Source organism: Eptatretus burgeri, chromosome 15 (assembly GCF_056783735.1).
Source record: "Eptatretus burgeri isolate ZD-2024b chromosome 15, Ebu_testis_v1, whole genome shotgun sequence".
Classification (NCBI taxonomy): Eukaryota; Metazoa; Chordata; class Myxini; order Myxiniformes; family Myxinidae; genus Eptatretus; species Eptatretus burgeri.
Window position 1 is genome coordinate 14,650,482 of NC_140975.1, and position 12,418 is coordinate 14,662,899.

At 41.3% G+C, this 12,418-nt stretch overlaps 1 protein-coding gene across 7 annotated transcripts in view; it reads left to right on the forward strand.

The window, feature by feature from the left end:
- The window catches only part of LOC147011585 (uncharacterized), an 80,784-nt gene extending 69,018 nt beyond the window's left edge, over nucleotides 1-11,766 (forward strand). For 6 of the 7 annotated variants that reach the window (XM_085856276.1, XM_085856278.1, XM_085856280.1 and 3 more), the window contains 5 exons: nucleotides 6,710-6,787; nucleotides 8,047-8,106; nucleotides 8,546-8,617; nucleotides 9,771-9,854; nucleotides 10,294-11,766. In XM_085856276.1, coding sequence (XP_085712402.1) covers nucleotides 6,710-6,787; nucleotides 8,047-8,106; nucleotides 8,546-8,617; nucleotides 9,771-9,854; nucleotides 10,294-10,340 — 341 coding nt within the window. In that variant the 3' untranslated portion in view covers nucleotides 10,341-11,766. The remainder of the gene's footprint in view (nucleotides 1-6,709; nucleotides 6,788-8,046; nucleotides 8,107-8,545; nucleotides 8,618-9,770; nucleotides 9,855-10,293) is intronic. The other variant, XM_085856279.1, reaches the window with a different exon arrangement.
- Nucleotides 11,767-12,418: the final 652 nt, after the last annotated feature.

The window sequence follows — 12,418 nt, forward strand, 5'->3', positions numbered from 1 at the left end:
ACCAGATCACTGTACCATGGAGGACTAACCCTGATTTACATTATACACTACTGTAATCCCTCGGTTATATGGAAGGGACATTTTCCTTAAAATCTTCCGTTAGGTGAATTTCCATAAATTTAGTTATCCCATGTCATCCCATTATATAAGTGGAGATAGGTTCCAACGTAACAACATCTTGATTCTACAATGTAAAAATAGGACCACTGGACCTGAAGCTTGTCTGAGCCCTGGCCTAATGTTGTAGCGTGAATGTGGTAGAATTCTGAATGGTGAGGATGATTTTTGAAAGAATTTACATGATTTTCCAAACATTTTACTGTCCACCATTTTGACACATTCCCAGTCATGTGATCAGCACGACCTCTGCAATTTGACATCACGACCCTGTCCTGATGTTGTAACCAAAATTTGGTATAATTCTGGCAGGTGAGTCTGGAGAAGAACATTTTAAAAGGAATTGATGCGATTTTCCCAAAAGTTGACTAAGTCGGCCATTTTGACACACTTCTGGTCACATGATCTGCATGACTTCCACAATATAATTAACATCCCTGCCCGACCATAATGTTGCAACCCAAATGTCTTAGCATTCTGACAGGTGGGTCTTGAGAAGAAGGTTTTGGAAGGAATTTGTGCGACCGCAATTTTGACACACTTCTGGATATGTGATCGGCATCACCTCCGCAATTTAACGTCAGGACCCCGTCCTAATGTTGTAACCCAAATTTGGCAGCATTCTGACTGGTGGGTCTGGAGAAGAAGATTTTTGAAGAAATTTACTGTCGGCCATTTAGACATACTTCGAGTCATGTGACCGGAACGAGCTTTACAATTCCTGTTACCAGTCAGGAGAGGAACGTCGCTGCAAAATTTCAACTGGGTCGACCTAGCGGTTTGGCCAGAGAAGTCGAAAAAGGAGACGGACAGATGGACGGACGGACGGACGGCGCGCGATGATGATACCTTATCTGGAATGTAAATTCCAGACAAGCTAAAAATTGAAGTTTGTGATCACTCCCTGGTCCATGGGTTGGATCACAGCAGCCGTGTTTGGGGAGAGATACTCCACTATTATGTTGTCCTTTGAGCACTAGCTCTTATTTTGTCTTTCCTGAATTATTGTGCCCACTGTGGATGTAGCAAGGACTAGCACTTTAGTGATGTCACTCAGTTTTTCGCCCTCGTCAAAACTCATAATACATCAAGTTTAACTTTTATAGTGGGCTAACAGGATGGCCTAGAAGTATGCCCACTCACCTCGAAGCTGTCTAGCCTAGGTTCGAATCCCGACCCAGCTATAAACTATTACCCTGGCGATTCACAGGCAGGATGATTCATCAATGTCTATGCTGTCCCTTGGATGGACATTAAACGGGAGTTCTATCTGCCAGCATTCCTTGGTGGATGTTGAAGATCCAATGATGGCCTTTGTGAAGAGTAGGTGAGCTTTCGGTGGCACCATGAACACATCTCAAATTCCTGCCTTAACCTGCAGAGGGCATTCCATCAAAGGCACAGCTATGCTCTCAGCCATTAATGCAACTCTGCAGCTTTGTAATGCCTACAAATGAAGACAAACCTCCTAAAGTAATTACTTTATAGGCTCTCTTTGCACTCCTGCTGCCACTATCACTAGAGAGTCACTTTCCAGACATCTTAAGCAAGCGTGAAGCATGTTATAGTCTTGAACAAGTTTGCAAACTGAAGGAGCGTAAATCACTCAGACCGCTGACCATGATAGGAAGTGACACCGAGAGGAATTTTATGAAACGCAGTGACAAACGTACAAGTATGAAATATACCAAAGGAAAATAAAACACAGATCTTGAATTTTTTTTTTTTTGTTTCTTCTGAAATATATTTATCTTTCTTGAGATGCAAAATTTCTGTTACAGCAATTCTTAGTTCCGTATGTCGAAATTGAATCCCTAATTACTCGTTTTCGTTCGAGAACATTTCTGAATGTTGCATTTCGGTATATTGATTTCGATTTTATTTTTTTAGCATTTCTACATGCACGTCAATCTAGTTTAGGTTATTCAATCGTGGTTCAGTAGAGTCTGATCCGTTTTGACCTACAATGAATAGGATATCAGGTTCACTTAAGTGACCCAGCAGTACTGGCGGCGGAGGTTTTGCACTCTACCGAGTGCTCCCCCTCGAGTTTCTTCCACTGTTATATGGCTTGGATTGTATCAAAATCATTTGCTGTATCTACAACACGTGCAAATGGCTACCCATGTGTGATTTGCACAATCATCGTGGAAGATAGTTGAAATAATCTTTGCCAAGCTACACAACCTTGGCATGTTGACACCATACTTTGTTGACACCAAAGTTTGTTCACGGCATTAAAAAACAATCCATAGGTATTTACTTTCTTCTCCATTACATATTTTTAGGGTCATCCATGCCTACCAGTGGTTACCTCATTATCTTATCCAGCCGCTACCAGGTAAATACCCAAGGGTATTGTCCCTATGTCTTTTTAATGCTGTGAATAAGCTTTGGTACATCATGGGTGATGAAGGTTTTGCTCAAGTTTCATCGACATGGTGTGTGTAGTTTCGAAGAAGAGAGAAAATATCAATTTTGGGGGGGTAAACACCCCCCCCTCCCGACCACCTTCATGAGTGCAGATTTTGCTGCGGTCAATAAACCTTCGTTAGGGCATAGGCATGAAGTTTGTGGCCAAGTTTTATCAAAATTGTGTGTTTGGTTCAAGCAATAATGACTCACTCACTCACCCACAGACACTGTTCGATTGCATAAGCTCACCTGACTAAAGTCCAGGTAAGCTAAAAAATAGAGTAGATTAAAAATCAATGTATTAGAGGAGATTCGCTCATGGCATGGATGTTTGATCTCCCAGGATCAAATGGTCCTACAAGTGGAGCATCCCATGAATCAGATTATTTATAAACAACTGCAAGCTAAAGGGACATCCAGCTCAAAGCTTCTTTTTTTTTAACAAGATGTCTTACTTGTAACAAAATAACAGGTTATACACAGATCATACCTCCTCAGTTGGTTTAGTGAATCTGATAGGCACAAAACCGCTTCAGGTTAACACAAGGAGACCGCCATTTGGTGGACAACACCTCAGCACCACCCGACACACACCACCACAATCTGACCCGGGAAGGTTACCCTATGGTTTCCCTTCTCTCATCAAAGAGTGAGGGACCTGAAGGCTTTGCCCCCATTCCCATCATCCTGTGAGCTACCCTGCAAAGGGCGTCTGCACAGGAGGTACTCCCACGGAGTGGGTTTTCAATTTTACTCCACATCACACTCGAACGGTTGAAACATTCAAACAATTGGAAAATGGCCTGTCAAAAGAGCAAACCAACACCTCATCATGCCCAACCTGGACACGAAACCAGCCGTGTTCGTGCCGCGTAAACACAAAAACAACAACAAGTGCACACACATGCTCATCCACACACACATAAACACCAGATCACGTGTAAGTAAAAACAAAAAAAGAGCAGAACACTCCGTCGATGATGTGATTTGATGTTTATTTTGCTTTTGCAAAAGAAAATAACAATAAAAAAGCACTCCTCCATTTAACCTCGAGCACCAGCACATGTCCAGAAACGAGCGGTCCTATCGAAATATAAACCGGACACGTGCCGAGGCTCGGGGTCTATTGTGCCTGAGGAAGCCGGCGAAACGTCGCCTGAGACCGAATCTGATCTCGCTTTTTTCCTCAAATTAGTGGAGTCGATCTATTTTTTTTATTTTGGTTGGAAGCGCATTCTTCTTGTTATATATATATATATATATATATATATATATATATATATATATATATATATATATATATATATATATATATATATATATATATATATATATATATATATATATATATATATATATATATATATATATCTTCTTCTTCTTTCGGCTGCTCCCGTTAGGGGTCACCACAGCGGATCATCTGTTTGATCCGCATAGTGATTTGGCACATGTTTTACGCCGGATGCCCTTCCTGACGCAACCCTGGTCGCCTCTTACGACACAGGGATATGGTACACCTATTTTAACCGGGGTATACACCGGCCCAGTATGCTGGTGCTCACTTCGCCGACCTCGGAAGGATGACAGGCTGAGTCAACCCCCTGGTGTATTTATTCAGTGGCCCAACGGGGCTTGAACTCAGGACCTTTTGGATCCCAAGCCGCTGCCCTAACCACTGCGCCAACACCAGGCTTTATATATATATATATATATATATATATATATATATATATATATATATATATATATATATATATATATATATATATATATATATATATATATATATATATATATATATATATATATATATATATATATATATATATATATATATATATATATATATATATATATATATATATATATATATATATATATATATATATATATATATATATATATATATATATATATATATATATATATATATATATATATATATATATATATATATATATATATATATATATATATATATATATATATATATATATATATATATATATATATATATATATATATATATATATATATATATATATATATATATATTGTGACGTCCACGGGACTTGAACAGTCCCGCCAACGTAGAATGAGCCAAAACGATGGAGGCGGTTTATTTATTTATAACCCAAACATGGCGGTTCTAATCGCTCTACCGCAAACGGGACGAGGAAGGTGGCACGAGTCGCTTTTCACTGAGTTGATGATGTTTATTTGTTTTTACTATTAACCAGAAATAACAAGACTCGGCAAGAAAAGGGATCCGGGGCGATTCGACGGGATGGTGTGGGATCGGGCGTGGGGAAAAACACAGACAATTCCAATGAATATACAGATCTCAAACCCTCTAAGGCGCCAAGCACACACACACACACACACAAAACGTAGCTATTTCTGGTGGTCAGGCTGGACCGTGGTGTGGACGCAACTGTCCCTGGATCGGCATCGGATGAGCTGGCCTTGCTCTCATCAGGGGGGCAGGAGAAACCGTGGTGCTGTCGACCTCCTGGTCTTGGCCCAAGTCCGCTCACAGCCGCCAGGGAACCAGTTCTGGCGCCAAGTTGCGAGCAGGAGAGGGAGGCAGGTCCGCCCGCCGTTCGACCCCATACTCCGAGTCAGCAGAACCCCAGAGCTAACCAAGGTGAGGCACGAGGCTCAGCAAGGCTCCAAGACACGATGAAGAACACGATTGAATCAGCACAACAACAAGGACGCTCTCCGCGCAACAGCCTCCACACCAAAAAAACACGATCGTTTTGTCCCGATCTTCTTCCTCTTCCTTTTCGACCCCAAAACAGAACCTTTTCATCCTCCTGTCCTCGTCACTTCCAATCGAGCCGTTTATTGGCCCACCGCCGTCGCCTTCTGCCAATCGTGATCACGGGGCGGAGCCATCCGCTGCACTGTCCTGTGACGTCACGGCCAGCCTCCAGAGAATACCAAAAGGGGTTTACGCAGACACATTTACCCTATCCCGTGTCCCTATCTAAGTACGTGACAATTATCATTTCCCCCTTGAAGAAATGAACATTTACTAGACAACTTATCACCACTGAATTGCTACTTATTACATCGAGATCCTGGTAAACTCGAACAGCATGGCATACCTAATTAAACATCCTAATTACCCTTTGAATGCATACCCCCCCTCAAACGTAACAATATATATATATATATATATATATATATATATATATATATATATATATATATATATATATATATATAATATATATATATAATATATATATATTATATATATATATATATATATATATATATATATTATATATATATATATATATATATATATATATATATATATATATATATATATATATATATAATGCTTTATTCAATTCCACACATCACAACAGCATGTGTAATTTCTTGTGGATTCCATCATTATAAAAAAGGTAAAACAGGAAGAAATGGATGAGAGAGAGAGAGACAGAGAGAGAGAGAGAGAGAGACAGACAGACAGACAGACAGACAGACAGACAGACAGACAGACAGACAGACAGACAGACAGACAGAGACAGAAAGGAGTGTGATAGGGAGGAAGGAGGGGGGGGTCAGGGTGAGAGCAAGTTTCCTTCTGTATGAATCCCTTCCACCCAATTCCTCATTGGTTGTCCAGATCTCCCTCTATTTTGTCCTTCAACCCATCGAACAAAAATGACTGACTTGTTGAGAAATGTTCTTTCAGACGCAGCAAACTGAATCGTCGTATCCCATTCAAGTCTTTTTAGGGGGGGCGTTGGATTTGGAATGATAATTTGTGAACAAACTGTATATCTGATGATGTTAAAAAGATAAACAACTTCAAGAATTCGTGGCAATGCATCCCTTTGGGGGAGGGGAGGGGAGCCCCCCGAGGCCAAATAGCATTAGTCAAAATGATAAATTCCTTCCAAGATCTATCGTGGGGCTGGGTGTCAGCGGTACAACCACAACCCCACATACCAACAGGCAGGTGTTGCATACGCACGTAATGAACCATGTACCATCACCGAAAAAAGGGAAGTACACAATGAGCACATTGGTCTCAACACCTGAATAAATATTGCTTTAACAGACTATACAGGTACTGACGATTGTATGGCATCCCAGCAAGTGTTCCGGTTAATCCGTCGATGTGAATCTTATTGAACATCTTCTCATCCCGCAGATTGCACGCTGAACAATTGTTTCAGTGATGTACACGACTGCCTGAAGGATTATTACTTCAACTTTCCCTTGAATCTAGGTACGTCAAGTCCGATTCATAATGGGATTGCTGAAAATACAAGTTTGTGTTTCATCTCACACACACATGGAAAGCTAGAGCAGCCATTTATTTTTACCACAAACTCTCCTGTTACTCTCACTTGTTGCAAACCTTTAAGGAGCAACAATCATTGGCAGCCACATTGGACAGAGAACCATTGAAAGATGGCCGTTTCATCCTTTAGCACTCATCACCAGTTTGGGCTGGCAGGACAGCCGAGACGTAAATGCACTCGCCCCTTTGCTGAGTGGTAAGCACACTCGCCTCTTCGCTGTCAACTTGGGGTTCGAATCTCGACCCAGCTCTAAACTGTCATCCTGGTGATACATCAACGTGTGCGCACCGGAATGACCTTAATCTAGGAGTCTTGTCTGCACACCCAGCTTAAGGTCATTCTTGTCTGGGGTGTGCGTGCATGCTCACTTCTCGTTGGTGATATTAAATATCCCACCGTGTCTTTTGCATAAAGGAGGTACGTCATCACCGGGACCCTGAACAAATTACAAACTCCTACCCAAAAGCACAGGGGCACCAGGGACACACCTGTACCTTAGTAAGTGATGCAACCAGCCAGCTGAATTCAGACCTGAATCCCAGTCCAATATGAATTCACTAACAACAACCTTAGAGCTGCTTCTTAGTTAACCGGACAAGTTTTCTCCCCGATTATATTCCACAGGATACGCACCAAATTGCTTTTGTGACTTAAAAAAATCGAAGCTTTTTCAAGTGTATTGGTCTGTCGATTTTGTTGTTCTGTCTGTCTGTCTATCGCCTGCAGGTCACAATTCCAAACTGATCGTCATGAAACTTTACCGAGTTGTAGAGGTAGTCTCAACTGAGAAGGCTATTGATTTTGAGGTCAAGGTCAAAGGTCATTTTGAGATCGAATTTCTAAAATCGTCAATTTTCATCCGATTGACTTGGAAGTTAAACAGCAATTTCAAAGTGCATTCCTGAATTGGGAAACCAACTATTTTTGAGGTCAAAAGGTCAAAGGTCAACTCAAGGTCAAACTTCTAAAATCATCAATTTTCAACTGAGAAATTTTCAACCGGAGCTTTGATTGAGACCGTCAATTTTAATATTGATGAAATGGACAATTTGATGTATCCATGGCAACCTTTAGAGAGGGGAGTGGGTTTTGCAAGTATCATGCTCTGCACGACGACTTTTCTTGATTGTTTATTAATTTATTTGTTTATTTGTTGCCCCAATGAGCATGTTTTATGTTTCAGCACAGCGCAGAACGTTTAACACCACCACCTGTGCCTTCATTGCTGTGGAATACGCGCAAGGTGAGTTACTTCACTGTTCGATATAATCAACCTGAAAGCTCACATCATGACTTGTACATTTAAAACTTTATGGACACTGCCATTTACAAAACAAACGGCAAAAATTTAAATCTACAAAAGTTTGTCATCACTCAGATTACAAAGCATAACTTTTTGTCAAAAAAATCCTGTTTTTATAATTATTTTTTTGTCAGAAAATATTGATTTGTAACAAACACAACAGATAAGGACAAGAGTCAAGAAAGGAAAACCGTTCTTCACTGTTCCTCTATTTATGTTTTCCTCTTTCCGCTCTTCCACAAACCATGTGCGACCGAAGTGTTGCCACGATCACTTGTCCACGCTGCTTGGAGCATTTCCTGGTGGCACTCCTACGCACCAGTCCACTCGCTTGTGCCCACCTCACCCATTTCCTCTTCCCCTTCCCTGTGGTCCACAGATTGTGAAATGTTCACTTCTCGCAATTGCTCACTGGAGCTCAAGCAGTGCCACATCGCGTGCAGCACCTCCTGTGAGTGGTCACACAAGGCCTCACATGAGGTTCACTACATTGCACTTGTATTTCTCTTCCCTTTTTAGTTCTCTGTTTTAGGTTTGCAGTCACTTGATACTGCGATAGCTCTTACTCTTTCCTATCTCAATTCCTGTTTTTTTTTTTTTGTTTTTTTTTTTTTTCTTTTGGAAAAAGGAATTTATGTTTTCACATTTATGGAGCAGCACTTTTCACAAAATTCACTTTTTTACAGAGATTGTGGTTCATGGTAAGTGCTGGGATTGCTTCAAAGCTGTGTGGCATGTAAATTATTTGTGTTTGGATTAGTCTTGCATATGGCTGGCAGGATGTCCTCGAGGTATTTGCACTCGCCTCTGAGCTGTCTATTCTTGGTTTGAATCCCGACCCGAGTACAAACTGTCATCACGGTGTTTCCCATGCAAGGATGTGCATCGATGAATACCGAATCAATCAGAATGATGTTGAGCTTGGTGTCCCTTATGGCAGCATTAGTTGGTGGATATTAAAGATTGCTTGCTGTTACTCGTTAAAAGTCGGCAAGTTATAACCGACACCCTGGCAAATTACAGATTCCTTCCCAAATCACTTTCAATTAAACATCAGGCCTGGCCAGCCGGTTCATGAAATACTTGGTCCCAAAACGTTCCCTGGTCGACACCACAATAAGGTGGAAATAATTTTGGCCATGAAAGTAGTGGTGGTTTGACAGGTTAGCTGTCACTCACCTCTAAGCTGTCTAGCCTAGGTTTGAATCCCGTCCCAGCTATAAACTGTCATCCCAGTGTTTCACAGGCAGGGTGATTCATCAATGTGTGCCGTCCTTCGCATGGACATGAAACTGGGTTTCCCCATCTGCTGGCATTAGTTAGTGGATGTTAAAGATCCCATGGTGTCCTTCGCGAAAGTCGGCGAGCTATCGCCGGCACTCTGAACAAATTGCAAGTTACTGCCATAACCAGCAGAGAAAACTGCACAGGGGTAAGACTTACTCTCAGCCAATGATGCTACCCCACAGCCCTACATTGCATATTGACAATCTAGTAGTAGTAGTCGTCGTAGTAGCAGCAGTAGCAGTAGTCGTTGTTCCTTTAACGTGGAGAGTTATTCCTCAGTTGCTTTAATCCATCTCTTTGGTTGATGTGATTTACAGGGGTAAGCGTGATGGTCCCTGTGTTCGTAATCCTGATATCCGTCAGCCTCTTTATCGCAGGAGGCCTGTTCTATCTCTGTTCCTGTAAGTACTTTGTTTGTCTGCCTCAATACTACTGTGTTATAACTGATGCTTTAAAAAAATTTTACCAGGAAACATTTTGAACATCAATAACTCCAAGCTTTCTCCACACACACAAAAAAAAAACGCAACAGTAAAGTTTTGGATCATTGATGGAAGTTTGAAGGAAAGTTTTTCAGTTCTGTTTTCATCAGCTCGTTAGACTGTTGTTTCAAATCGGACGATTTTGGTCTTCACTTGTGTGCAGTGAGCCCACCCCTCTTTTTTTCCTACACCACCACAACCCACAACCCCCTTTACACCCACCTATCCCACCAATATCACCTTCTTTCTCCTGACTTCCCTGTGAGTACACATTCTCAGGCTGATGTGATGAAAGGAAAACAAAATGTCTCCCTCCCCTTCTAAACTCATATCCTCCGTATATGTATCTTCTCTACAGACTCAACTCAGCAAAGACGGCACGCAGCCATGTACCAGTTTGAATAACCGTCTTCCCTGACCATTGCTCTTTTCAAGGCTTTATGAAAGCAACTATAACGGTGATGTGATACAATGGAAAAAAATTGAAGGGGGGTGGGGGGGGGTTATTTTAATATCACCAAGAACATTTACACTGGAGGGAGCGGGGGGGGGGGGGAGCATGTGTGTGCATCACATAGGAGTGGGGGGGCATGTGTGTGCATCACATGTACATATATTTGCATTCAATTACGTGATGTGTGGTTGCTTAGATTTTAACCACAGTCGTTCAAATTTATTTTGAACACACAAAGTATTGTTTTACCGTAGATATAGGGCAAGCACTCCTCCTTTGGGATGTACACTCCTTTTGGGTACTTATATGCAGACGAGGTATTGTTTTGTTTTTTTTAATTTGTGTCCTTGTTCGCTTTGTTTCCACATTTAGCGATAAAATAATTATTCATTCTTAATGTGAACTTCAATCTTCGGTTGTATTTGACCTTGCTGTTTGGTCACACCACCGTGTCAGGTCGACACGTATAAGAAAGGAAGTAGAATCTGTAACTTTGCTCACGTCTACCTTATGGTAGTGAAGTTCGATGACATCATGATGGACCCACATAGGGAAGAAGAGGGAGTGATCGTGGAAGAGGCTAATAATCACGTGAGAGCATGAAGGAAATCACGATGCGGTGAGGGACCTTCGTCGTATTGAAGATCCGACTGAAACGCGATGTGACGACATTCCATCAAACGTGACGCGACACCATTGTATAAGCTTGTCTGCACTGTAACGGTGACCTGTTTGGTGTTGCCATCTCAGCCGACTGCTCGTGATGCTGTGACCCCAGGTCCAAATCTCATACTGTGTTGACCTGTCTGATGTCCTTGTCCTACAAAAAGGGGTGGGAGTTTGGAGGAGACTAATTGAGAAATAGAAAATGGGGAATGGGGAATGAGGAATGATAGTCGAGGAGGAAGGAGAGAAGAAACACAGACAGGGAATCTGGGTGAATGGGGGTGGATGTTGGGAGGGGGGAGTTTGAAATTTTGCAGACGTAATATGTAGATGCTCCCTCATCTTTCATACAAGCCCCATCAACTGTAAAACTGATGACGCATAATTTTGGGAATCATCAAAAATATCAAAGCCACAATTAAGCAATCTTTTTGTTAAACAACCTTCAGCACCTGTAAACCTGCAATGAAAGTTTGACATTTTCAAAAAAAGAAACAGTTTGAAAAAATTGAAATGGAAGTATCAAAGCTGGTGTGGGAACCTCGACATGGAAAGATGGAGCTCAGGAGTATCAGAATGAGATTGAGGGAAAAGATGGAGATCCGTTTTGGGTGGAATAGGTGGCAATATTGTGACTTATTTTTGTTGTTGTTTTTTATCGGTTTGTATTAGTTTGTATTACTCCGAATAAAAAGTTTTGTTTTCCAAGTACCAGTGTGTGATTTGTACATCTATTCTGTCACCTTTAACCATTTGCACCCTGCCCCCACCCTGGGCTTCCTGGAGAAAAATCCGGCTGCTCGCCGCTCGGGTATACGGAGGTCTGAATAGCGGCCAATAAAACGGCCGCTCGGGTTCAAAGGCTGAACTCCCAGGCAGTGGGAAGATGAAATAAGAAGTAGATAGGTACAAATGTAAAACAATATTCATGAAGGGCTGAGATACAAAATCAAATTTCCTCTTTGGGGGGATGAGTATGTGGGCAATTCTGCATAAACAGAGACATGAGTGGTGAAAAAATGAATTCCTCGCAGAATGTTCCTTACGAGTGACTTTGTGAGGATATCCATGAAAGATTTACAAAAATACAATTTAACAATTGATAACTTCAGGTCTTCAGTATTTTTGATGCGTTTAATGATTTCCAAATGAATGACCAAATTTTCCATATCTATATATTACTAAAACTCTCATCTTGTATATATTGTTGCGGAAATGGCCCTTAGTGTGTTATTGAATATAGGATTAGCCCAGATACCCCATTAAAGGCATGTTTAGCCAGGTTGTTTGGTAAATGGACGCTACATGTGTGTCGGGAGGTGTAAGAGGCTGTTCATTGTTCGTACATTGGTGGTGGACCGAG